A 27242-nucleotide genomic window follows, 5' to 3' on the forward strand; every position below is an offset into this window, starting at 1 on the left:
GTTTTTGCTGAGCAGAACATTGTTTGTTACTTTGCATCACACTTCTAAATTAAGGTTTACTGTTGTTAGTGTATTTTGATTTGAGCTGGTCTAAATAACAGATGTTCCTCTATTAGGAACTGCAATGATACCAGCAATCTGCAGTTTATTCCCTTAATGGAAATGAGACTTTGGAGGACATTTCAATCTTCTCTCCAGTTCGATCGTATTATATACCATAATTAACAATCAGTTCTTAATCAAACTTCCTTTTTATCAGTATTTTTACATATGGAAATCCAGTCCATAAATCAAAGTCAATGATAAAGTGAAGGCCATTTTCCTGTTCAGCATATATTCAACTTCATCTCCTAGTGCAATCCATTGCAGAAAAGATGATAGATGATCATCTTGGCTTGGTCCCAGTCCATTTCATCCAAGTGAACCATAGGTCTAAAGTATGTTGATCAGATCAATACTGTGACCGTCACAGTCTGAAAACTGTCCGGTCAATAATGACTCAATTAGAAATCGTTTTTACAGCGAGGTTTTTATAGTGAAAATGCTGCAGATCTGACTGGTTTGTAAAAATTTGACTGGTATGAAATAACTTTCTAAACCTTTTTTAGTTGGAGACATTTAAGGACGTCTGAAGACTAAGTCTCATAAACAATTGGCAGTTGCGTGATCAGAATTAAAAGATAATTGATTAATCTTAAAAAAAGAGTGTGTTTGCTGTCCCTAAACTACAGTAGTAAACTATCTTCCCTTGAAAGACCATGTTGGTCAACTAGCCAGCATCAGTAAACCTAGAGCAGTCAATTAATTCCTTTTCAGTAGGGATTGTTGGTCCAGTCATATGCTTTGTTAAGGCTTTGAAACGCTCTAAAAAAGACTATTTAAAATATATATAATAATAATGAGCATTCTTCATATGCGTATTTGTTTGGACAGTTGCTTTGTGCAAGTGGGCAGTAAAGATGTTTGCAAGTGTATGATGGTGGGGTAAGAAGCCGAAGCCACTTTCTCCCAGACAGCATGAAACAGTCACCATAGCAACCACCACCTTTTTATGCTGAGCTCATTAAAAGCAAAGCTTTGACCTCTACCAAATACAAGCTGCACTTGTCATCCTCAACTAAGGGGACGGAATGATTTATCCGTATGAAATAATTTACTGGTATGCAGGTTTTAATTAAAATCATTGTGTGGTGTTTCTTAAATGTTAAACTGTACCTTCCATGAACTAAAATTGGTGTGGATATTTAAGTGAAGAGATTGTCTCCAAATTGATGTATCCTGGGGTCAAAAAATTACATAATACATAAAAAATAAACCAATGTGTAAAAATTCCCCACGAATTAAGAAAAATGTAAATGCTTTTATCGTTTATTATCTGTTTTAGACCAAGGTTAAAATATTTTAATAGTATTAAAAAAAAAAGGGTTTAGTGTCCTGTTCTGGGCACTTACATTCTCCACTTCCTACTTTTACATTATTTGATGGTTACTTTTCCAAATTAGGTTTGGTGATTCATTTCAACTTCCTCATCACTGCTCTAAAAAGGATGCTGGATGACTTCCAGAGAGTAGCGTTTGCCCTCTAGACATTTAAAGCTTAATAAAGCATTTCTTACACACTAAAAGCAAAAAAACAAAAAAAAACAAAAAAAAAACACAAACCAATTATTTGGCAAAAGTCTGGCAGTATTAGTCACTCAGAAAAATAAACACAGCGGATTTTCCTCACATTACACTGTTTAGCATCAAACAATCTAGTTAAAAAGTTTTCAACATGAAAATTACAAAATAATTTCTGGAGCTTCTAAATACTGTTCTGAATATAAAATAAACAACTAACACTGTGTACATTTTTTTTTTCTTGAATGATTGCACACACTGTTCGTCTGATGAGGGCCCCGGCACCCTGTATTTGGGGACGAATTTATCTCCAAAGTTCAGTTGGTTTCATTCTAGAGGTCAGAACGTAAAGGCATAAACAACGCCCACCACTATAATGTTCCCGATGGTGGCGGTGATGGCGATCCACAGCCATATGGCATCTCGGGACATGGACTGTTGCTCCTCCTGTTGGTTGTGAGCTGCCAGAGCGGCGGCATGGACGCTAGCAGAGGAGTTGAAGAGAGAGTGATCCGTGCTGTAGTCATCGTGAGGCGATGAGTCCATGAAGGCTCCTGTCATCACAGGGATCTGATGATGGAAAAGAGATAAGGAAAGATGGATGACCACACGACCAAATGATTCAATCTTCTACATCAGTAACACTCTGATGTGCATTGTGGTCTGGCTTTATAGACATCTTACAAAACTCAGTAACAATTCGATAGTCCTCTTTAGACATTTTGCTAACTATAAGTAAATTTGCAACTACATGTCAACTAACTCTCGTTAGAGTATTAGTAGACTGTCTGCCTTTAATATCTGGTAACACTTTATTGTGATGCTCCCCAACAGATATTCTACTGACTATAAGTAACTTTGCAACTACATGTCAACTTATTATACTAACCTTAACCCTAAGCTAACAGTCAACTAATACTCTAATGGGAGTTAGTTGACATGTAGTTGCAAAGTGTCTAAAGTGTTACGTAAAAGTCTCACTGAAATGACTGCTAGCCACAATTACAGTTCCAGATACAATCAATAAGTGCACTTAGATGAGTTTATTCCTAGTCTGGGGAGAGCAATTTAGCAGTGCTAAATTGATAAATGTTTAGCCTAAATGTTTAACATTCCTTAAACATCTTTGACATGTTAGTGTAAAATAAATATATTGCTTAAGTGAGTCAAATGTAATTAAACGAAAACTACATAAAGGCCATTTTTACATTCATCTCAATTATATATACAGTACTGTATATAGTAGAATACCATTCAGTTTGAGATTGTTAAGGTTTATTATTATTATTTTCAATGTTGAAAAACGTTTTGCTGCTTAATATTTCTGTGGAAACCATGACACATTTTTTTCAGGATTATTTGATAACTAGAAAATTCTAAATAACAGCATTTATTTATTTCATCATGTGCCAGTTTTAGTAAATTTGCAATGGATCTATACATTTTGGTTTTGGTAGATTTATTGCAAATAAAAATGACACTAATGCCAAACTTTTTATTTTAATTAACTAACTCAGAAAAGTGCAGACCTTGGCTACAGAAATGTAGCTGATAAAATATAAACTGTATTACTGAAAATATATAAATTGAATGCAGTGTGAGTCGCTTTAATTAAACAGCATCTGCCAAATATACACTGTTTAAGAAGCAGGAGAAATGCTAAAGTCTTATCGGATTAGATGTAACTAGACCTCTTTTTAAGATCTGAATTCTGAAGTCTACACAACTGGTATATGATTTTGTTATTCTGAGAAACAAATGCAGATGTATCTCAAAATAAATGTGTTACTTTCCATAAATCAAGATAATTGTTTTTTTCTAACCTGTGGAGAGAAATAAATTCCCTTCACAAGCGATAACCTCAGGAAACAGGCTTCCCATATACACTCTAAAAAATGCTGGGTTGTTTCAACACAATTTTTGGTCAAATATGGACAAACCCAAACGTTGGGTTAAAAATTTAATTTAAAAATGTAACCCAGCCATTGGGTTTGTCCATATTTGACCCAAAGTTGGGTTGAAACAACCCAGCATTTTTTAGTGTGTACAGTCTGCAATCTGTCATATATTTGTGTGTGGTGTAGCAAAAAAAAAAAAAAAACAAAAAAAAAAAAACAAGCAAGAAAACCAATCTAAATCTAAATTGTAATTACCCATGCATTTCTTTGAGGATAATGAAGACAGATATTCCTATAAGGATTTTGGCTGTTTGTTCAAAAGTTTAAATATGATGAATTATGTTATTTTAACTATTTTAATAACTATGAATTACTTAATTTAGAAATGTGTTTTTATGAAATAGGACTAGATCACCAGAACACCTCATAAAAACTTGATTGTCTAGATGTAGCATTTTATTGGAGTAGTTTTATTGGAAGAAAGGCATTTTCTGAGTTTGAATTGTCTTGTTTACTTGTTTTATTGATTTGAAATTTAATTTCAAAGTAATGCCTGTTGCAGACATTCACATTCAAGGGAGTAAGTTTACGTACGTCTCTTTTTAACTCTTATTATTGTACATATCTTGTTAACAGTTAATGCACCCATTATCCACTGACAGATATTTGAAATTGTGGACGATTTATATAAATAGAAAAAAAGGTTAATATTAATAATAAATCATAATCACTGCTCAAAAATATAATAATAATAATAATAATAATAATAATAATAATAATTGTTATTATTATTATTATTATTTGTGTTAAGTGAGATTTTAAACCTACGACTTTTCACATCAAATGCAAGAAATATACCTCTGTTCCAAACTCTATCTCCCTATGGCTAACATATACCATCATCTGTCTGGGGCTTCTTCATAAAGATAAAGATAAAACATGTTACAAATGAATTGCATTTTATATTTGACAAAACTTGACTGTCTAATAGCCCTTGTCCTCGAAAATGCTCCTTTTTAGTCATTCACAAAGCAGAGCTGTCATTTCCACAACCTTCACAACAAATTGTCTAACAAGTTGCATGCTGATGATTAAAGCGAGAATGTGAATAAGAGCGAATAACAAATCTGGCTATTTCCAGAGAGGTGTCTGAGGTGTTTTAAGACTGATCAAAAGCTGCATGGGGCAGTAAAGAGTCTGACAGCCTCCACTGAGCCAAGATGAAAAGACGCTCACCACCAGGGTAAAAATATCACAAAGAACCCAAAGATGGCCAATTTCTCTCCTCTCGATTCAGCCTGACATGCACACCTGTCTGTGCTGGTTTGTGGGTGTGAACAGTGGTGTAGTCTAGTTTTTTGTAGTGGGTATACTGTAATATAACCCCCCCCCCCCCCCCCATACTCACCCATCCCAGAGCGTCACCCCCCCATAAGCACCACCACACTCACTAATGCATACAGTATTCATCCATTGAGAGCATTATGAAATATTAGGTGTAATCAACATGTCAGACTATTATAAGCAACACAAGACTTTAACAGCCAATGACATTTACAGCTGGGGAGACTGGACTGATTTTCTACTGTTTAGTGTTAATCACCATCTAATTTATCTTTATCTAAAAGAGCTACATTTAGCCTTAGATGTTATATGAATGGTCCCTGAAGCACAGGCTGACCATTTTCACAAAAAAGAAAAGAAAAAGAAAAAGAAACATTATAGGCACAAATACAAATTTACTTTTAGAAATGGTGTTTTAAAAAAAAAAGAAAAAAAAAAAAGGTGTTATTGTTTTGGCAAGTTTACTGTTTAAAATTAAAACATGTATGAAAACTTGTGTGATATTCCCTTAAAATAACGTTTTAATAGATTTTATTATTATTATTATTATTATTATTTTAAAATTAATTTTACTGTGCAAATTCTTTCTAATTTCTTTGAGTTAGACCGAACTTTTATTTTGGTGGGTTGTAGACATTTGAGTTTCTGTGTGTTTTAATAAACTATTATTATTATTATTATTATTATTATTATTAGGCCTACTTGAAGTATACTCTGTGCAATAGTAATATATTTCTGTTATAATTTCTTCAAGTTATACCGAACTTTTATTTTGACAGGTTGTTGTGAAGACATTACAGTTTCTATGTGTAGGCTAACTTATGAAACTATAAGATTGAATGACGATAGTTTTATCAAATGAAATGGTGAAATTCTCGTGCAGTGACTCTCATAGCAGCTCTGCCATGAAAGTGCACATGTGTATCCTATCCTACATCATGTCTCAATACAGTGAAACGCTGAAAAAACCACGAGTGTGAGTCACGCGTGCTTCAGTGTGTGTGTGTGTGTGTGTGTGTGTGCAACTGTGAGCGCTCATTCCCAGAGACGCGTAGAACAATTGCAGTCTCTTTTAACTTAAATATTCACAGACGTTAGTCCATATCGAGATTTGATTCATTGTACAGCCCTACTTTTGATTTATTTATTCAAAAATAGCAAAATTCCGTGACGGTCTGCTTAGCAAGCTCCATTTGTGACTGGATTCCGCGATTCGGTGTCGCTTCACAAACACTGACGGGGTGAATTTATGAATGAAAGTGAAAGTTCTGACACAAAACGAAGTTGTTACGTATCCTCACGATTTTTTAAGTGGGTATACGGAAATCCTTGGCCTTTTCTAGTGGGTATACGGCGTATACCTGCGTATCACGTAGACTACACCACTGGGTGTGAACCCTTACAAGCTGCACACTTCACACATACACAGACGGATCCTTGTTCTGCTTCACTATGGCAACTGGTGACAGAAGAGAACAATGAATGATGGAGGCAAGGACGCTGTGAATGAAGAAGGATGACAAACTTAACTGTGTATGAGCGGCTACCAGTGAACCATCATGAGCTGATAAACAAAACCAAAGACGACATATCTGAAGGCAACATTATGAATCATCCATCTCAGAGTATAATTGTTTATAATGTGTCATTTCACTCATGGCTGAACACTTTTTAAGCTGTATCTACAACATATTCAAACCATTTTCAGGAATCACACAAACACACACACACACACACACACACACACACACACACACACACATAAAACAAATCGGCAAATAATATTGAACAATGTCTGTTTACTACAGTATACATGCTGGTGCCGGCGCCAATTCTACCACAAACATGTATGTAACATTTTTATATAACATATATTTTTAAAATTCAAATACATATTTATTTAATATACAATTAATAATTCAGTATGTCATGCTGCAGCACATTTTGTTAGTTTTGACAGCAATGTTTTTCATTTCGCTTAAGGTGAAAACACAAAAGACCAGGGAAGCAGAGCAGAATGTGAGGTTTTCATATTACTTAGTGTTTACACGACGATGTACTAAAAATGGAAAAGGTTTTGTTTATATATATTATTCAGTTTATTTAGAGATGACAACGTTGTCAAAACGATCCCTGTTCACATGGATCAACGAAAACTACTAAAAACACTGTATTATCATGCCAGGCCAGTAGTTGGCGATGTCACTTTGTAAAGAAGCACTACGCGCCTACAGACTGAACGCATAAGACGCATACGCATGACGTCACTGTTTTCACAAATTCAAGTTTTTTGTAGTTTACACAGAGATGATATTGATAAGGGTATAGTTAAAAAAAAAACAAAAAAAAAAACCTTGCAGTTTGAATACCTTTCTCAAAAGTTAGTTTTTTCAAGACCACAAAATGGCGTTGTCGTGTACATGAACAGCAGTGGGTAAGCGTTCCATATTAGTTTGAAGGTACCCCCGGGCGCCGCCATTGGCTAGCGGACCATCACCTGCTGTTAGCATCCCATTGACTCCCATTCATTTTGGCGTCACTTTGACAGCGAATATCTTCACATCTGAAGCGTTTGAAGACTCCATTTGTCCATTATTTATTTCTAAAGAAACACGAAAATGTATAAAAGGCTCCATTACCTTGTATGTTACGTTATGGCCCCGTAGAAGCAGTTTTTGTAAAAGTAGGCTAACGATTGCGTCATACCCACGCGACTCTCTGTCGCACAGTAGAGAATTACCGTATGGACAGGAGGAGAAGCTCGCGGGCAATCGGGGGGATGTGGAGGCAAAATGACAAAGTAATTAATCAGAATACTTAGCAAAAGTTTCTCCTGCTGCTATCTCATGGACAGCTCCTACTCACACTCTCCGTCTCTGCGAGTTTCGGAAGGGAATGATTCAGATTTCGCTTGACACAGCCACTAGAAGACAGACGGTTTGCTCACGTCACATCTACGTCGTCAAGCTCAGTTTGAGTCTGCGCAGTACGCTCGACCATCAGGAAGTACGAGCTTCTATTTGCCTTCACTTGTCTCCGTTGAATCCAATGGGGTCGCTGTGTCCAGTTTATATACTGTCTATGATGAACAGCCAAAACGCATATAAAGTTTTCAGTTTTTTGTTGAAAACTGTGTCGTGTAAACTGCCCCTCAAAATTAGGCCTATTTTGAGATGTTATGTTGATGTATGACTCAGAGTTCAGTGATTGGCTGATTATTGAAGTCAGTGTAAAACAGAGGTAACTAGGCAGCAATCGATACAGCACTGCACCTGCTGCTCCTCACTGACAGAACAACTACATCAATCTTTGAGGAGAAAAACCTTCTCTCGTCCTTTTGAAACATAAAAACTGACGTACACATAAATAACAGTGCTAATAAATCAGAATGAGGATGTTCACTGGGATTCTAAATAGAACATTTTCAGAGTGCAGAGATTTTCCTTACACATTTCTCCTTTTTATGTAATAACATTGTACAAAAGGTAGCATATGAATCAATGCATGCAATCAAGAGTGGATGTATAAATTCACATTCTGTACTAATAAGCACCGAGGTACATAAGGTACATAAAACATTTTTAAAAATCTGCCATTATTTACTATTTCATTTTCTGCATGCTTTTTAAATGAAAGTGAAGAAATGCTGGAGCTTTCAAAAAAAAAAAAAAAAAAAAAAAAAAAACACCACAAGAGCATCATAAAAGGATTAATTACAACTTGTGCACTATATATTCCAAGTTTTCTGAAGCAGTATGATAGGTTTGTGTGAGAAATAGACTGATATACTGAGCTCTCATTTGGCACTTTCAAAAAGAGTAGGTGATTTGTGAACAAATCGTTCTTTTGAATTTAATATTTTCAATGAATCAACTGATCCAATACACAAAACCAACCAGAACGATTGAATAAAAATCTCACTTAATGGTCAAATTGCAGTGATTAATAGCTCACTATTGTCAGTGAATAACTACTATAACGTAGCTTGAGAGGACTTGCACTACTTTTATGATTTTATTGTGTTTTTTTTTTTTTTATTGTTGGTTAAAACTAAAGGCTTTAATTCCCATTACGAGATGCCAGTCTTAAGAATTTCATATTTTTGGATTTCAAATATTCAAGACTTTAAAATAACTCTTAACCAAACAGAGCACTTCACTGTCAAATGAAGCTGTTCCTTTGCATTTTCCTCTATTACAGTAAATTAAAATGACAATGTCTTAAAGTGTTTTTGCAGAGCAAAAGTTCATAGACCAAATAGTCTAATTTTGAAAAAAGAGAGAGGATTTGGAGAAGAAAAAGTTCACATTTAAATTGCTGCCACCAATTGATGTAGCATTGCAGCATGAAAAGGAGATTCAAGCTGTTCCCTTTTGAGGGAACTCACGCTGCTTCGTATGACAACACTTTGGGGAACGTCTTCAGTGTGACTGCGTCTGAAGCACGTGTGCAACTAGTCCAATCCTGATTGGTGCTGTGTCACCTTGTGACGTGTGACGGCATAAGGTGAAAACTACAAAGGGAGGCTGGCAACACAGCAATGCCAGTTTTTGCTCTTTAGCAAGTGCTCTGTGTTGAACTGTATGTCCTATTCGGTGTTGTTTGTCCCGTAGGAACTTGAAATGTTAGTATAAGCACAGCTGAAAGAGGGTGTCTTCCTGCCCGCGTTAAAACTTCGGGAGGTGACACGCGTGATCTGGCATCACAAGAGATGACCCACTGTCTGCTCTGGTTCTCCCTTAAAGGAGAAGTTCACTTTCAAAAAAACTTTTGCTGATAATTTACTCACCCCCATGTCATCCAAGATGTCCATGTCTTTCTTTCTTCAGTCGCAAAGAAATTAAGGTTTTTGATGAAAACATTCCAGGATTTCCCCCCATGTAATGGATTCTATTGGGACCCAAACGGTAGAAGGTCCAAATGACAGTTTAAGTGCAGCTTCAAAGGGCTTTAAACGATACCAGACGATGAATAAGGGTCTTATCTAGCGAAACGATCGGTAATTTCCAAAATAAATAAAAAAGTTTAAGTTTTATAAGCACAAACGCTCGCCTTGCTCTGTTCTGTGATGCGCGTTCGTGACGTCACGTAATACGCAATTACGTTGAAAAGGTCACGCTTGACGTGTTTACAAATGTGCAGGAGGAGGACCATATACACATTTTCAAATGTATTTGTGTCAGTTTATCGTTTAAAATGCCCATTTCGTGTGCGTATCCTGGGTGTTTTAATATTAAAAAGCCAAAAAGAACATTTTCTTCAGGACAGAAATTTTTCAAGCGTGACCTTTTCAACGTAATTGCGTATTACGTGACGTCACGAACGCGCATCACAGAACAGAGCAAGGCGAACATTTGTGCTTATAAAACTTAAACTTTTTTATTTATTTTGGAAATGACCGATCGTTTCGCTAGATAAGACCCTTATTCATCATCTGGTATCGTTTAAAGCCCTTTGAAGCTGCACTTAAACTGTCATTTGGACCTTCTACCGTTTGGGTCCCAATAGAATCCATTACATGGGGGGAAATCCTGGAATGTTTTCATCAAAAACCTTAATTTCTTTGCGACTGAAGAAAGAAAGACATGGACATCTTGGATGACATGGGGGTGAGTAAATTATCAGCAAAAGTTTTTTTGAAAGTGAACTTCTCCTTTAAGCATCCTGCCCCGTGGGGCTGGATTCCATGGTACAGACTTAGCTGAGGCTTTGTCGGTGACCCCTAGTGGTCAGGGCAGTGTAAATGCAACAAAAACCCAGGCCAAACATGCATGAAAACACCTTTTACAAATCTATTGCAATTTTTTTTCATTGAAAGTAAAATCTTTCAAATGCAATTATCTAATCATCTAATAAGATTATCAAGTGTCTATATGTTATTTTATCAATTGTCAGGGTTTGTTTTGTTTGTTCTGTGAATGGCTCAGCTAAAAGGCAATAAGAGACTATTAACTTCCATTACTCATTTTAATTATACTAATTAAAACGTCTACAAATGTATAAAATTGATCAGTTATCAGGTACAACCCACAGAGATCATTGCTTCAGAGGTGAAATTTCGAAACGTTTCGAAACAGTGTTATGACGTAATGAAGCCTCGTTTACTGAAATCACGTGACTCTGGTAGTTTGATACAAGCTCCGAACCATTGATTTGGAACCAAAGATTTGAAAAGGTTTCGAAGCTTCATGAAGCAGTGTTTTGAAATTGCCATCACTACCAATTACCGACTAGTTGCACACGTGCTTCAGATGCAGTCACGCTGAAGGCGTTCCCCAAAGTGTCATCATATGACGCAGCAACTCGTTCCCTTCTAAGGGATCAAGGGCTACAGTCGTAACCCGAGACGTTTTTCATCATCATTGTTTTTCATATGAAAGTAATATGCAATTCATTTATGCAAGTAAAATGAATGTATTTTGTTTGAAAACATTTAATTTCATATTGATGATATTTTGTTATGGATTATATATATATATACTGTATATATGTCAAAAAAATCTGAAATATGCAGGGAAAGAAATGCTACATGAACATTTGATATGAAGGCTTTCATACAATGCAACTGTCACATGAACTCAGTATCTTGTCACTGCAGAGGCAGTGGTTGAAATTAGTTGCCTGGAGCTCAATACCATTCAGAGAGCTGCATTAAGTCTTAATGATTCCCATGCTTCCTGTAGCCTCTGCTCTGAGCGAAAAAAAAAAAAGAAAAAGAAAAAAAAAGGAATGATTCAATGCACAACTGCTAAGAGCCCAAGGGCTCACAATAGTGAATAGGCACTCTGGACAGGAGCACCTATTACAAAATAAGATAACAAACCCAAACAAATGCATACCCACTTAAACCACATATTTATAGATGTCCATGGCTTCTTTATTCAGTCTACAAACTCACAAACTCACATGCACCAATAACAAACCATTCCTGTCCTGCCCTGATATTCTGAATCTCAACTTTTCACTACTTTTTTTTTTTACGTTCTCTAACCTAAACATTCTAATCACGACAATTTTTTAATTGAAAGAATTTAATTTCATATTTAGAAATTGAAAGATGTAACAGACAGAAGTGCTAAGCTTAAAAAATATATATCATATCATATTTTTATAATGTCAAAATAAATGATCTACCTGTAAACACTTATCTCCATCATACAGGTAAAATTAATTTCAAGTCTAAAAAAATATATCATGCATGTTGGTTAATGTATAAAACCAATGTATAAATTAAGATGGTTCGGGGTAAGTTGTGTAACTAACTGATGTGCCTCCTAATGCAAACAAACAAATAAATAAGCACACTTCTTAAATTACAAATACTATTACAATATGTTAATATCCAAATAATCAGTTAGTAAACCACTTTCAGTTTATAAGAACTACAACAGATGTTACCTGTCTCATGTATGTATTAATGTATTACAAATATGCTTCATATTAAGTTTAGTTTATGTTAAAACTGTGTAATCCAAATGGATGGAAATTTTATAGGCAATTCAAATACATAAATCTTCAATGTAGGTCTAAATATTTTGTGGCAATATGTTTCAGGACCAAATTTTCATGGAGAAATCATTTTTTCTATGGATATATGTGTGTGCATGCTTTCTTTTCTATCTCATCATCATTCGTTATTGTTCAGTGCCTGAAGGACAACCAAGTAGTAAAATTTGGCACAGCTTACCCCACTCTCCCTTAATTTATTACAATATTATTATAATGTCAATGGATTGTTGTCAGTATGATGAAGCCTCATTCCTTCAGACAGGTGTTATCGCTGTGCCAAAGACAATGCGCTCCCATACAGCAGGGCTCAAAGCTATTTTTTCCCTCGTTCTATTTTAATGTCACATTTTTTAGACAAAATCCTCTTTTCTGTTCACAGCCACAACTCTTTGTTCTTGTTTCCAGTCTTAGAAAACCTCCTTCAGCAACTTCTTTATGAACTTCTGGTTTATTATGGTTGAGGTGCAGTCCACTGGCACTTTGGCCTTAAAGGCACCCACAAATTAAAGAAAGCCAGAGAGAATAACATATCCTCGGCTATAGCAGGAGACTAGGGTCCAGGAAAAGTTTGGACTTTATAAATATCCAGAGCCATAGGAGATTGGCAGCTTTTTTCATAGTTTTGGATTCACTCAATATGGTAATATATCTTCTGCTGTGCTTTTGCCTGCCAGTCACAATCAAGTTACATTCCAAATTGCACCTCTTCAACTTCTGGCAGTGTGTGATTTGATTAAGAGCGGCAATCCATCACTACCAATGACTGATTGCCAAAGTGGTTTATTCTTAAATACGCATTCAAACTTTGAATGAAAGTTCAGAATGATGAAGTGTCTCACTTGATGTGGCCGGAAAGGACGTTTCCCTTAAGCTTATGATAGGATACATCCATGGATATCTTCCACCAAGGGCATGACATTTGCATTTGCTGTCAGTTAAACTATTGTATAAAGATTTCCTGAAGGAAAGTTCTGCTACTGATTGTGAAACTATCTAACATAAAACATAATCTAGCATGAGTAGCTAGTTTTGAACATATTAAATGTCTGTAACCAACCCTTAAAATTATAAATTTGGACTGTCACACCTCAGATATCTTGGCCTTTTGGATTGTATCCAATTTTTACATATTATTTTTAATTGCAAATTGCTAATTTTTAATTGACGTGATAATTCAATGTAATTTCAGTTATGATATTATATTTAAAAATGTTCACACAACTCTGTTACAGGAATTTTATTGTTTTTATTTTATTAATTCCTTTGGTGTTTTTAGCCCCCAACGGCGCCTTCCAGGCAGCGAGGGGATGGGTAGGTTTAAGGTTGAGGTTAGGGTTAGATGCCTGGAAGGAGCCATTGGGGGCTAAAAACACCATCGAGCGCAAAAGACCTGCAGCAAGACCTGGTGGCAAGATGCATTGAGGTTTCAGCTTGCACAATAAGGTGTGTGGTAAATGCATGCCAGAACTCCAAGACTACACCACTACTGACCTAAAAGCACCATAAAATAGCTCAAAATCATATAAATAAGCCACAGAAGTTTTGGGATTCTGTTCTGTGGAGCGATGAAACAAAACTGGAACTTTTCGGCCCTATGGATCAGCGATATGTCTAGAGGAAGAAGAATGAAGCATATGCTGAAAGATCACTCTGCCTACAGTTAAGTATGGTGGTGCTTGGTGATTCTCTGGGGCTACTTTGCATCATCTGGCACTGGAAACATGCAGCGTGTGGAAGGCAAGATGGATTCATTGAAGTATCAGAAACTCCAGGAGAAAACTTCATGCCATCAGTGAGGAAGCTGAAGCTTGGGCGTCATTGGACCTTCCAACAGGTCAAATTCCACCAAGGCTTGGGTGCAGAAGAAGTCCTGGAAGTTTCTACAGTGGCCACCACAGTCACCTGACTTGAACCCCATAGGAAATCTCTGGTGGGATTTGAAGAAGGCGGTTGCAGCACACAAAACCAAGACTATTACTGAACTGGAGGCCACTGCTCATGAGAAAAGGGCTAATATTCCTTAGACATGCTGCCAGAAGCTGGTGTCTGGTTATACATCTCGTTTGCAGCAGGTCATAACAGCAAAATGGTGTTCTACTAAGTACTAAAGATGTTTGCCATGAAGGGGTTGAATAATTTTGAGACTGCAAAAGTCATTAAAAGTTGCATCTTCAGTTGAATTTGGGGAAACCACTTGACACATTTGCTGTGTTGAGCTATTTCAGTTACTTTTGTTTGATTTGTTCATTGCAAACACCTGAAAGTCTGTAAATTTTGCCACTAAACCTGGGGTCTCATTTATAAAACTGTGCGTAGGAACCTTACTAAAAGTGTACGTGCGTCCGAAAGCCAAAAATGTGTACGCAAAAAAATATTCAGACTTATAAAACCGTTCGTACGCCAGAACCGGCGCAGAATTCACTTTATAAATCCCAGTCAGCGGAAGATTGTGCGCACATGCGTCTCCACCCCGAAATAACCATATATGGAGCTTACAACGCCTAGTTTTACTATGCAGATCCTCATCTGCATATCATTTGCATATGATTATTCATCCACGTGATAACATTTAACGGTACACATTACATTAATAAAAATCATGTAGTTGCCTATCCTTGCCTTGTTTTTGAATACATAAATCAAATAGTGTAAAATACATTTCAGAGAAAGTTTTTCTCAATCTTTTCCACTGGCCGCATTGTATTTTTAATTGATTTATATTTTTAATGGAAACAGATAGGCCTTGGGCATTATTTGCACGAAACTATTTTCTCAGACAATCTGGTATTATCATGATAAGCAATTATCTCTGTGGTTAAAACATTAAAACACAGCACGCCACAGGAAAAGTGTTCAAAAACATCGCATCCACAACAAATATTTCTATTGATTGAATAGGCTATACATTTTTTTTGTAACTTCTCAGTAATGATTTCATGTTTAAGTGTTTAACTCCATTAATTTGAATGGCATATTTAATCTAAATGCCAGAAGTAAAACATAGTTTAAATCATTATTTTATTTATTTAAACTGTTATTTGCGTGTTTCAATAAACGGCCCAACGCGCTCGCTGGCGCGGACATTTAAGAAGGGATGGATATTTGCTTCAAGTGATAGGCTTGGTGAGTGAAATAATATTTTGTATTATCTTTCTGCATATGTCTTTAGATTTTCTGTCTAAAAGTGACCAAAAAGACATTTAACTCCAGCTCACCATCAGTGTCGCCAAACTGCTCCATCTCCAAAACGTTCGTACGCATGGGTCAGAGTTTGCGTGCAGGTGCGCAAATTTTCCCGTCAAGTTTGTTTTTATAAATCACAACTTGTGCGTCAGAAGTGGCGTACGCCTCTTTCAGGGCCTGTTTTGTGCGTACGCAACGGTTATAAATGAGGCCCCTGATCAGCAAAGGGGGTTGAATAATTTCGATTACAACTGTATATTGTCAGCGTTATGTTATGTTTTCCTGTGTTTTGTGCATGTTTCCTTTGTTCCAGTTTTCCTGCCTGTTTGATTCCCGTATTTGTGTCCTTAGCTACTGAAAGTTGCACCTATTCTGAGTTACAATGACGATCTCCCTGTGTATTTATAAAGCCTGTGTTTCAGTTGCTCTTTGTCTGTTCTCGTCATTAGTTACATTGGTGTTGTTCTGGGCTGCATTTCCCGATAATGTTGTCTCTTAGCGCGCTACGAAGACTCTTAAGGTATAACTTAACTACAGCCAGGTATACCATTTCTAGGCGTGTTCCCCGAACCATACCTTAGGAAGCTGCTTAAGATATCCCCTCCTTACGTGCGACGTTACCCGGTGCTGTCCGTGGCGATGGTGCTGAATTGGTTGATATCGATGGCTCGAGAATAAATTATTCTCTCTCACTGCATTATGTGAGAAAGCTGTGTTCTTTTTAAAAGAAGCACTTCAGAAATAGTTGAAATTGCATTTATTAGGACTCATGGGATTTTATAAAAAATAATCCAAACTATAGTGAATTTTGAATCTCTTCTTGTAAACTCAGAGATGTGGATTCAGACGGCAAATCACCACACGACCTGTTTGTCAAAAAACAGTAGGCCTAGGTATTAATTTGGCCAGGGATTTTTATGCGGGTTGGGAAAAAACACTGACATTATGGATTTGGAATTTGGATGGCAATAAAATCACAGACTTACCCCTGTAAATGTTTAAAATACCGTACGAGCCCATGAGAAACAATTAGCGTCTGAATAGGACTTAACTGACAGTAGCCTATGCTTTCACTGGCCTTTAAAAGCACTCCGCAGACGGCGCCGTCTTTTAGAACAACTATTCGCTGTATCGCTGCCAGCGAATCATTTGAGCAAACTCCCCACCACAATCATTCCCTTTAAATAGACTATTAAGCCTTTAATGGTTTGCCAGCTGATGTACCTTTGGATAATATAATTAAAAATCTAACAACAATCAGTGTAATGACACTTTTATTCTTTGCATGAAAACACTTGAATTCACCTAAGTGAACACTGTCTGGGTGTATTAAAACTTCAGAATTATATTCGTATAGACCTGCAACAGTGATAAGGTAAAGCTAAGAGTGGTCCAGACCAACCTTCCGAACGTATGACTTACAGATGGTATACTTACCTAAGAACGTTTCGGGAAACACGTATTAACGATAAGGTACAGCTTAAGGTGTAACTTAAGAACAACGTAGCGTTAAGAAGGTTTCGGGAAACGCAGCCCTGCTATCTGTGTTTTGTTTCTTGGATATTCTGAAGTGTACTTTGAGTTTAGAATTAAATAATTCAGAAGTTGTTTTCCATTTTTGCAACACCCCAGCATGATAGATTTAGTTCATGATAATTTTGCAACTATTTCTATTTAAATTGTTATGTTTATTAGCAGAAAATAAAATAAAAGTTTAAACTAAATGTAGACGTGTATATAGCATGATTAGTTTTATTATTCCACATACACTAATTTTTCGAGAGTTCAGAAGAAAATTGTGTGTATTGATTTAACATTTTAATTCTGTTTCAAGACAGAGTTTGCTGTTTTTCCTACTCTATTACTCTTCTGTCTCAGCCTATAAATGATACAGAAGGACGGAGTGTAATTTAACCTTAGTCTACTGTAGTGGCATTATGCTAAAAGCTGTTTTACATTATGTGGTAAGACACAAAACTGTCCTCATCTATCCAAGCCAATGGTCGTGCTCTCAAACCAAAGCTTTTCTTTCACAGAATAACAATTACTCTTCATCCTCCAGAGAGAGGGCCGCAAAAAATGGAAAAGAGTTGGAGCAATTTGCAGAGGGTTTGGACTGATCTCATCTTCAGCCACTTCTGGAAGGAAAAGGAAGCTTTTAAATTATGTAAATGCTATGCAACTTAAGAGAACATTGTCTAGAAATGAGAGTTAAAGAGAACAGCCCAGCGATATAAAGAGAAATGCGATATGAATATATTCCAAGTAATAGGCTAATATTCATACCCACTGTAATAATCCACTAACTCAAAAAAGGGAAACAAGAATCTAGTTGTTGAAGGCAGAATGAAGTGTGACCACTTGACTTTCTATCAATTTAAGCAGTTAAACTAGGAAATTAAAGGAGACCAAGAACAGAAAAAAGAACCCCAGTCCTTCAGCTCTGCCAAGATAACATGCATTGATGTTGACTAATGAGTTTCTGCATTTTAGAAATGAAATCTCTTCAGAGTCTGATAGCCCTCATGCCATGAAGAGATAAAGGCCTTTGCCACAAGTGGCTGTTACACACTGCATGCAGATATGCAATGAGAAAAGCAGAGATAAAGGTGCCACTATAGAAAGCTTGGTAATGATATTTATTAGAAAGACAGGATTATCAAACAAGTCTACTTTGCTAAGGTTTGAACACAAAATATGATTCATAATTCTCATTGTGGGATATCTGTGGAAATTTAAATGCAGATCATTTTTTCTTTTTATATAAATCACTGAACATCACTTTAATTATTATTATTATTATTTATTTTTTTGAATTACTTATTTTTCAAATTAACCAAAGTAATTATTCCTTTGAATAGAAAGTAAATAGTAAGAATAGAAGATTGGATTTTATACACAAAAAGGATTGAGGGCAGACTAAGCCACATGAAAATGTTTGCTCTTTTCTACATTTTAATATTTTAGTTTTAGTTTAATTTATTATTAAGTGTAAACATTATTGACATTATTAGAGCTTTATGTTTCTTCTTGTTTTATGAGCTTTATTTGTCTCTTAAAGTTTATACATATAACAGCACTCTATTTTTCAGACTATAAAAGGGGTTTTATACATGAAAATATTAAACTGGGTGTCCATTGCATCAAATAAGTATGAGACCATGCCAACCATGCGAAAGTGGGGTGGTGGTGAATCTTATAGCATTACCAATATGTGTTGGTAATATTTTAACCTTTTGACCTCACATAAAATGTGTTGCATCCAGCACACATCAGTTAAATACATTAGGTTTCTCCATCTGAGATTGAATCACATGCATTCATAAATGTGACGGCTTACATAAGAGTATCACCACATGTCGGAGAACTGCTCACAAAATACAAGAGAGGCAGATGGGAGGAAAAGCACCTTATGTGAACCATTAGCTTGTGCCTCTGAGAGAAGGAATCCTTTGGCTAGAGCAAATTAATCAGTGTGCAATGAACTCCACAGCATTATCTACAGTGAAGTGCCATTTCCATTCACAGCAGTGCCGAACAAGCTTCCGGCCCCCCTCCCGCTGCCTTATCGTCCTTATGGGCCCACATTTACCCATCCAGGCATCACTGTCCTTAGAAAACAGGGAGATGCGGGGAATGACACTCGGGTCTCAGAGGAGGAGATTTGAGATTGGTGATGTGGCATTTGTTCAGCTGGCTGAAACGGACGAGAACTCCCTCATTAGTAGTTTGCAAATTTGTCTTGGCTCACAGACACTAACATTTGTAAAATAACCTGAATTAACCTTGATTAAAAGATTATAACTTCCAGCATTGTGCAGTAGCTTCACCTCAAACACTCAATTTACATTTCTCAGTGGTGAGGTGGAAGATTCTTTGTTTATAAAAGCATGAAGATTTTCATTGATTAAGTAGCAGGGTAGCATTGACACAAGCTATTTGTTTTGTTTTCGCTAACAATATACAACATACCATATGGATATATATTCAGTCAGCTTCTCAGAATCACAACTATTGCGAAGCCCGAATCATGAATGAATCAATATTGTAAGTCAGCTCTATTTAAAGAATTGATTAACAAATCGGTCTGAATCTTTTAGTTAGCTCAGTCACACACTGAATCAATTGGAGTGCTTTCTCACTCCATAAAACACAGACATGAAATTTTATTAGGTTCAACACCAGCAGCTTGTGAACAGCTCTGTAATGCAGGTGAAGACATGTTAAAACAGTGTGCAAAAACAGTAGTAGTACCAAAAAAGTGTCATGGCATTTCCATGGCTTCGACATGGTATTCTTTAAAGTACCTTGGAGTACCATGTAAATATCATGGTACATGAATGGGGGTGGCACAGTGGCTAAGTGGGCAGCACGGTCACTTCACAGTGAGAAGGTCCCCAGTTCAAACCCCGGCTGAGAGTTTCTGTGTGGAGTTTGCATTTTCTCCGTGTCATCATGGTTTTACTCCGTGCTCTGGTTTCCCCCACAGTTCAAAGACATGCAGGTTAGGTGGATTGGATATGTGTGTGAATGTGAATATGTGAGGAAGGGCATCCGAAGTAAAACCTATACCAAATCAAATGTGTGTGTGAAGCTGACCCTGCAAATTAGTGGGAAGATGGATGGATGGACCATGGTACATGAATATGGTAATAATTTAGTATCAAGAAATAGCTAAGGTATACCTAAAGCAGAATCCTGCACGCGGGCGACGGGTGAACCGCTAATATTTGATGTAACAGGTGAAATATACAGAACAACATAAATAAGGAGGTTTTAGAAAAAAAAAACGAGCTTCTAACTCCACCTGGAGCGTGTTATTTGTTTTGCAAAAATCCACCGCTCCCGTCTCATCGGGTCCAATCAGCGCAGGGAGGTGTGAGATCTGACTGTCAATCACTGTTCGTGCACACGCCACAGATCCCCCCTCCCTCGCGCAGGCGCGCACATTACAATATCACATGCACACGACATGCCTAAAGTTCGCCTGAAGATTGTACAAAGCGTGATGGCGGAGAGAAAATCTACTAACAAGCTTCCAATTCCTCGGTTATTGCTATCTATGGATAGATTAGCCAGGGCAGCCTACCTCCGAGCCCATGGTGTTGATCGATGCTGAAGAGACGCGCGCGTTCACAGAAAATCAGGTACACACGCACTGACGATGGGCGGGTGCTTGTTGGTAGTGGGGGAGGGGCATGAGAGTTGTAAACATTCAAAATTTTGGCTAAATCCACTCAATCTGCCAGACTTGCCAACTGCAGCTTTAATTGTGTTCACACTCTTCAGTCTTACAAACGTCTAAATAACATTTCTAATTGCAACGCGATTTGCAGCACTGAGCACAGCGTTTCCACGTGATTGATAGATTCAGTCATTAAAGGAGTGTTCTTTGTTAGCTTTCTGTATATAATCTATTCGCAATTTAAATAAAAGTTGTATCTTTCATGCTGCTAATAGGATCACCGGCCATGTATACACTGCAGTTTCTGGAGAGACAATCGGCTAAAATATTCCTGATATTATAGGTAAAGGAGAGTAAAGGCTCATATTGTAACATGTATGCTGTGTCCAGTGTTCCCTGTGACCTAGTTTCGCTGTCTGGTTAATTAGTCATTATTTTCACCTGTTGTTTCATCAATTATCCCATTAGTTCCATTTGTTTGCTCTATGTATTTATACCCTGAGTTCTCCCTCATTCTCTGTTTGTTCTCAACAATGTTAAGTTGTGTTTATATTAGTTTCCTGTTTGATCTCCAGTATTGTCATTAAAGACATTTATACTTTATCACTGTCGTCTTCATGCGTGTACACAACCAACTCGTGACAGAAGAACGACCCAAACCGAAAATAGACTTCCCGGCTGTCCAGCTTTTATGCCTCAAGCAGGAGCAGCAATCTCTCGAGACCCACACCAGAGGATTTCTAGATCTGGCGTGCCTCACCAACTTCCTGGACGATCGATGTGCATCTTCCATGTAAGCCTGAATGAAGAAACGAAGGCACACCTGCCTGGTGTGGGTCCTTTGGGGAATTTGCATCTGCCATCACCCAGCTGCAAGGTAGATGAACCTGAGCCCATCGCAGATGGAGGAATTCAGTCTGCTGCAAGGAATGAGCTGGAGCCGATGAAAAAGACCGAGCTTAACATTGCCTCAGAGCCAGAGCCTCGACAATCGTCTGACCAGGTGTGTGAGCCGGCAACACTGTGCACCGCTGTAGGAGTCCTCGTTGAGTACGAGGGAATGGAGTGGAGCCCCGCCCACACTACCGCCACAAAAGGTGGAATGTGTCTGGATTATTTATTTTGTTGTTTTAATGAGGACTGTGTTGAAGAGGAATATTCCCTACCCCTGCTGATCCTACCCAGCCCTGAATCTCCAGTCTACCCGCTGGTTCCGTCCATTCCTAGTTCTACTGTGTCTCCGATGGATCCATACAGCAATAGTTCTCCAGTACTTCCAGTATGCCCTCCCTCTCCTGCCTCTTCAGATCTCTGTCAGTAACTCTACCCAGCCACTGCTGTCTCCCATCAGTCCCTCTGTTCCTTCTCCACCATCCTTCTGTGGTGTGGATCCATCTCGGGCCAGCCTTATAACAGCACCATCTGGATCCCCTGGCTCAGCCTCCAGCCACTGATCCAGTCGCTCCACTTCGGCCCGTCGTCTAGACTCCTCCGCCCTGGTTCCTTTTATCCTGTGGGGCATCATCTTGGCTGGACTCTGGATTTCCACTAGACTCCTGCTCCTGGCTTCCCCCTGGCTCCTCCCACTGGCTCCTCCCACCCTCCACTGACTACATTGCCCTGGACTGTGTTGGTTTTTCCTAGTTTTTCCATGCCCTCCTCCAAACCCCTCTCCCTGCCTCCTCAGTTAGACTATTTACGGCATAAGGACACGCCGAGGGGCGTACTGTAACGTACTGTATGCTGTGTCCAGTGTTCCCTGTGACCTAGTTTCGCTGTCTGGTTAATTAGACATTATTTTTACCTGTCACTTCATCAATTACCTCATTAGTTCCCTTTGTTTGCTCTGTGGATTTATACCCCGTGTTCTCTCTCATTCTGTTTGTTTTCGTCAATGTTAAGTTTGGTTTGTTAGTTTTCTATTTGAACTCCAGAGTCTTGTCATTAAAGACATTTATAACTAATCTCCTTCGTGATCGTGCATGTACACAAACCAACTTGTGACATATTTGGCTATATGTTCTTTTAATTTAGAGACATTTAAGCATATAGCCTATTGTGTGTAATTATACATTTGTTCAAAATAGCCTGCATAGGCAGATTGTTCACATGTAGGCAAACGTTTTGTATTGTTTGCATGACGGATGCACGTTCTCATCGTTTTTTCCTTGTTGGGCTGCTTGTCTATTTTTCTTAAATGCATAAACTCAGAATGCATAATGGTGGTTTGATTGCTTGTGTTACATGATAAAGTAAATCATTTTTGTCTACATGATGTAGTAGATTTAAAGTGGGTGCAGTTCGGGTCACGGTCTTTGACAATTTGGTCAGGTACGGATTTAAATTGATGCTGCTGTAGGATAATAGGATGTGTGTTCTCTTAACTAGTGCGGGTTTACCAAACAGGACCCTTGCAGGAATCTGGCCTAAGGTATACAAATACTACGGTATACCATCACTGTATCATAGCTACTGCCACAAAGTGATACTAAGGGAATTTTAAGATGACCAAAACATCTATTTTATGCTTTTGCGAATTTGTATGATCTCATTTTTACATTTTTGGTATAATCTGGGTAAACCGATAATAAATGTGTAGATGCATAAAAAAAAAAAGAGAAATCACTCAAAATAAAAAGGTGGACCCAATTTACATAAATAATAGGTGATAAGACTGATGATATATTGAGCATTACCACTACTATACAAAGACAAAAAATATATATACGTCAATTTCAAAGATGCTTTTAAAAATTCTTATGCAAATGCAGTATGATTAACTAGATGACTACCTTTAACAAAAGGTACCAAGGGCCAGGTGAAAAAGCCAAAGCATGTGTTATCACTCTAGAGTATTACTAGTACAGATTTGTCCCAAAGGAGAACTGCCCACAAACGTGTAGCATGCATTAGGGATTCAGTGACTGTCAGAGAGTCTACAGACAGACCCAAGGCTAAACCTCGGCAAAGCATTCACAGAAATAAGACATCAGTAAAGAATCAAAAAGCAGCCATGGGCCAATGGGGAAATAAAGGAAGCCGATATGCATGTAGTGAGGTTCAAAGGCTGATGAAAAGGTGCACAGGCGAAATGAGGATTTTTTTTTTTTCATTTGCTGGAAACAAGGGATGCAGATGACAGGGAAACCATTCAATGTGGACTGTAGAAAATAGCACAAACGAGCACTTGGAGTGTGTTGAGACCAATAATGTTTTTGAAGGCAGATGGTGTATTTATGGCATTTCCAGATGTGACTAACTGGACTGTGATAAACAGCCAAACTTTTACTTGAAGTCATGAAGACTAAGAATTCTGCTCATGACATCTTCTACGCAGGTACTATGAATAAATTGTGTGAACCAAGCAACACACCAACACAAAAAAAAGAAGTAATCTGAGGGCACATCATATGAGTAAAACAGCATTTTATGTTGGTGATACCCAAGATTAATTACCCATCTAAAGGGCTCGAAATCTATGCCAAAGACTCATATAACCTAAAGTTATCAGACAATATAGAGCGAAAAGAATAAGCCACTTTCTCTTTAATATCTGGCTTTGATGAGGGCAGCAAAAGAGGTGCTGAAAAGCATAGAGGACAGATATTGAAAATACTTCAAGTTCGTTACTATGGAAGTCAACAGTGATTTTCCAAATTCCTAACTGTTAACACATAATTGATCAGATTTAGAACACTCTACATAGTCAGCAACTTACAAAAATAGTGCTGCACACCGGAGACTCAACTTGCAATTGAGTTCATTTCACTAAGTGCAAATATGTTCTACTTTATACATCAAAATCTTAGGTGAAAGAATGAAAGTGAACCATTTCTGAAAGCCTGTTTTGAACAGGAAAGAAATTAGTTTTTCCCTGCATTATTAATACAGTACTCTATGTATAAGTTGCATAACGTTTTGTAACATCACTGATATAGTTTAGCTTGTTCCCAAAAAAAATTAGCTCCACCATTCTACACCATCTGAGCAAAGTGAAGCGATTTAATTAAAGGCAGATATCCAACACTATCTGAGATAAATGAGGCAAGTTGGAGAATTAGTGGAAATCTCGTTAGCAATCAGGGCCATTGTGAGAAACCACGGCCATCTTTTATCACCTGTCAAAACACATAAAGCCAAAGATTAATTTGCATCAAGGGCACAAATGTGGGATGAAACCAAACTGAAAAATCATTAAGCCTTGAACTGCCGAATATTCGGATTTGGCCCAACTCTAAAACTCTCCACTGAGAGTATTTATAGCATATAGAAACTAAGACCTCAAACCAATTTGTACAGTCACTTGGTCGGTTCTGAAATAGACCAGACTTGGCATTAGTCAAACCAAATCTTACCTATCAGACATGACTTTATGAGGGCCATGTCTATTCTTGGTGATAGCACTGTTCTGGCAGGCTAATTTTGAGCTAGCATGGCTCTAAGTTAGTCACAGCCATTAATATTAAAGCTTCTGCTTCTAGGCTGTCAAGAGAAATGACACTGAGAGAAGACACAACACTGATGGAGAGATCACTCTTTGATGCCCTGCAACCTATCTCTTTATGGCCTTTGATCAAATTCATATACTGCACAAACTACACCTAAAGTTATTTCCATAGCCCATCCACTAAGAGGGAAAAGGTTGTTTAGTTGCACTCCTGGCTGATGTTGCAATGATGTTCACTTCGCTTGGATACATCCTTTTAAATGACTCTGCCAGTGCAATTTTCTGATGTCGCTCCAAGCAAAACTCGTCTCGCTCGTTTGCCTACAAGAAAGTATTCATCCAAAGCAAGCACTGTGTGTGATCACAGAGGAATGGCTTTTTTTTTTTACATCAAACTCCAGTGAAATGGCTGCCATGGGGGAGTTTTCTTTTAACAAACTTTCCTCTGCTGCAGTGTTTTAAAAGACTTTATACTTTTGCCTTTAGATTTTTTTATTTTAATTTTTTTGCAAAGTTGCAAACACAAGGAAATGAACATGACTATAAAGCTTGAGCACTGCTGTTCTCTCCTATTAGCCTTTCATCAATAATTGCTTTACAGCTCATTACAAAACCTGCAGTTGTTCCTATCATTTCTTAATTTTATTGCTCTCCGAATCATGCACACTGCACTCACATTCTCATGGTCTAATAAATTAAATAATCGTTAATCAAATTTATTAAAATTGCATACACAGTATACATGTTTAGGACTTATTTAATTTCAGTAAATTGCTACTTGTTGCAAAATGAGTGGATGAAGCAATTAATCCAGGATAATTTTATGATTACATTTACTGTATGCTTTTGGCTTATGCTTTTATTTAATTTATACACACACACACACACACACACACACACACCTATCTATCTATCGTCTGTCTGTCTGTCTGTCTGTCTTTTCTTATGTATTTCTGTGTATCAGTAAGATCGCAATCACTGTTTACTAAATGGCAACTAGATCATTTGATTGTTATATATAAAACTAATGGTTTCTGATTGCAACAGTGACAATAAGTGCACCTGACTTTTTTTTTTTAAGTCAAATATTGTTTAAGTAATAGCTGTCACATGGATACAGGTTGGATTTTTAAAGTGCGTCAATAGGAAGAATGAGTATTTGGCTTGTCATGAACTCCACAAGTTGCAGAAATCAATGATCTATGTTACCCAGCATGATTTGATAATGTTACAAAGCAGTTCAAACACTTAGTATCACAAAATGTATCTTATTATTAACAAGCAGGCTACATAGTCATAACTTCTCTTTGTTTTAAATTTCCTTTTTACACTACCGTGTAAAAAACGTTTTTAAAAATCCCATTTTTAATGTTGTCTCAGAGTTTTGGACCCTACAGTATATACAATACAAATCGAATTAGTTTGGCTGATATGATAAGCTAAAGTTTGTATTGAGTTCCACATAAACTTCGAGACGAAGCGTGAAATGTCTTACCTGCGCGGCCATAAATGACAGATCCATGATGATTTGCTTATCAGAAGAATAACTAAAGCTTCAGGAAGGTCAGGTAAGCTCGCTTTCTGTGTCGTCTCTGTCCGCGGAGGTAACCTATTTACTCCCAAATAACATCGTCGAGGTACAGCCTCCAGGTACATGAATCCTGAACATCTGATGTGCGTCTGCGATCATTTTAGAGACGGATCAACAGCGAGACGAGGATGAGACAGAGCAGAGGAGAAGAAACACAGAGAGAGAGAGAGAGAGAGAGAGAGAGAGAGAGAGAGAGAGAGAGAGAGAGAGAGAGAGAGAGAGAGAGAGAGAGAGAGAGACCTTGTGTGACGCCAAGCGAACGTCTCGAAAAGATTTTAGACAAAGCTTTTGTAGATGCGCCACATGTATGAGCTCGAAATATTTAGTAAGAAAAGCTCCTTCAAAGCCAATTATGTTCGATTTATCGTCACCAAAAATATGACTAGAATTTATTTCTACAGCCTTAAATGGTAGTCAACCAAAAACGTTATTTTACTTATGGATTTTCTAACAGTAAACAAATTAG

General features: G+C 37.4%; 1 protein-coding gene across 1 annotated transcript; it reads right to left on the minus strand.

Moving 5' to 3' along the window:
* Nucleotides 1-1354: 1354 nt before the first annotated feature.
* Nucleotides 1355-26895, minus strand: LOC311304801 (uncharacterized protein C14orf132). The gene is made up of 2 exons (XM_084432048.1): nt 26681-26895; nt 1355-2189 (listed from the first exon to the last, which is right to left on the minus strand). The coding sequence occupies exons 1-2, from the start codon at nt 26705-26707 to the stop codon at nt 1959-1961; spliced, it is 258 nt and encodes an 85-aa protein (XP_084288174.1). The 5' UTR covers nt 26708-26895; the 3' UTR covers nt 1355-1958.
* Between the last annotated feature and the right edge of the window lie 347 nt (nt 26896-27242).

Source organism: Rutilus rutilus, assembly GCF_951802725.1.
Source record: "Rutilus rutilus genome assembly, chromosome: 15".
Taxonomy (NCBI): Eukaryota; Metazoa; Chordata; class Actinopteri; order Cypriniformes; family Leuciscidae; genus Rutilus; species Rutilus rutilus.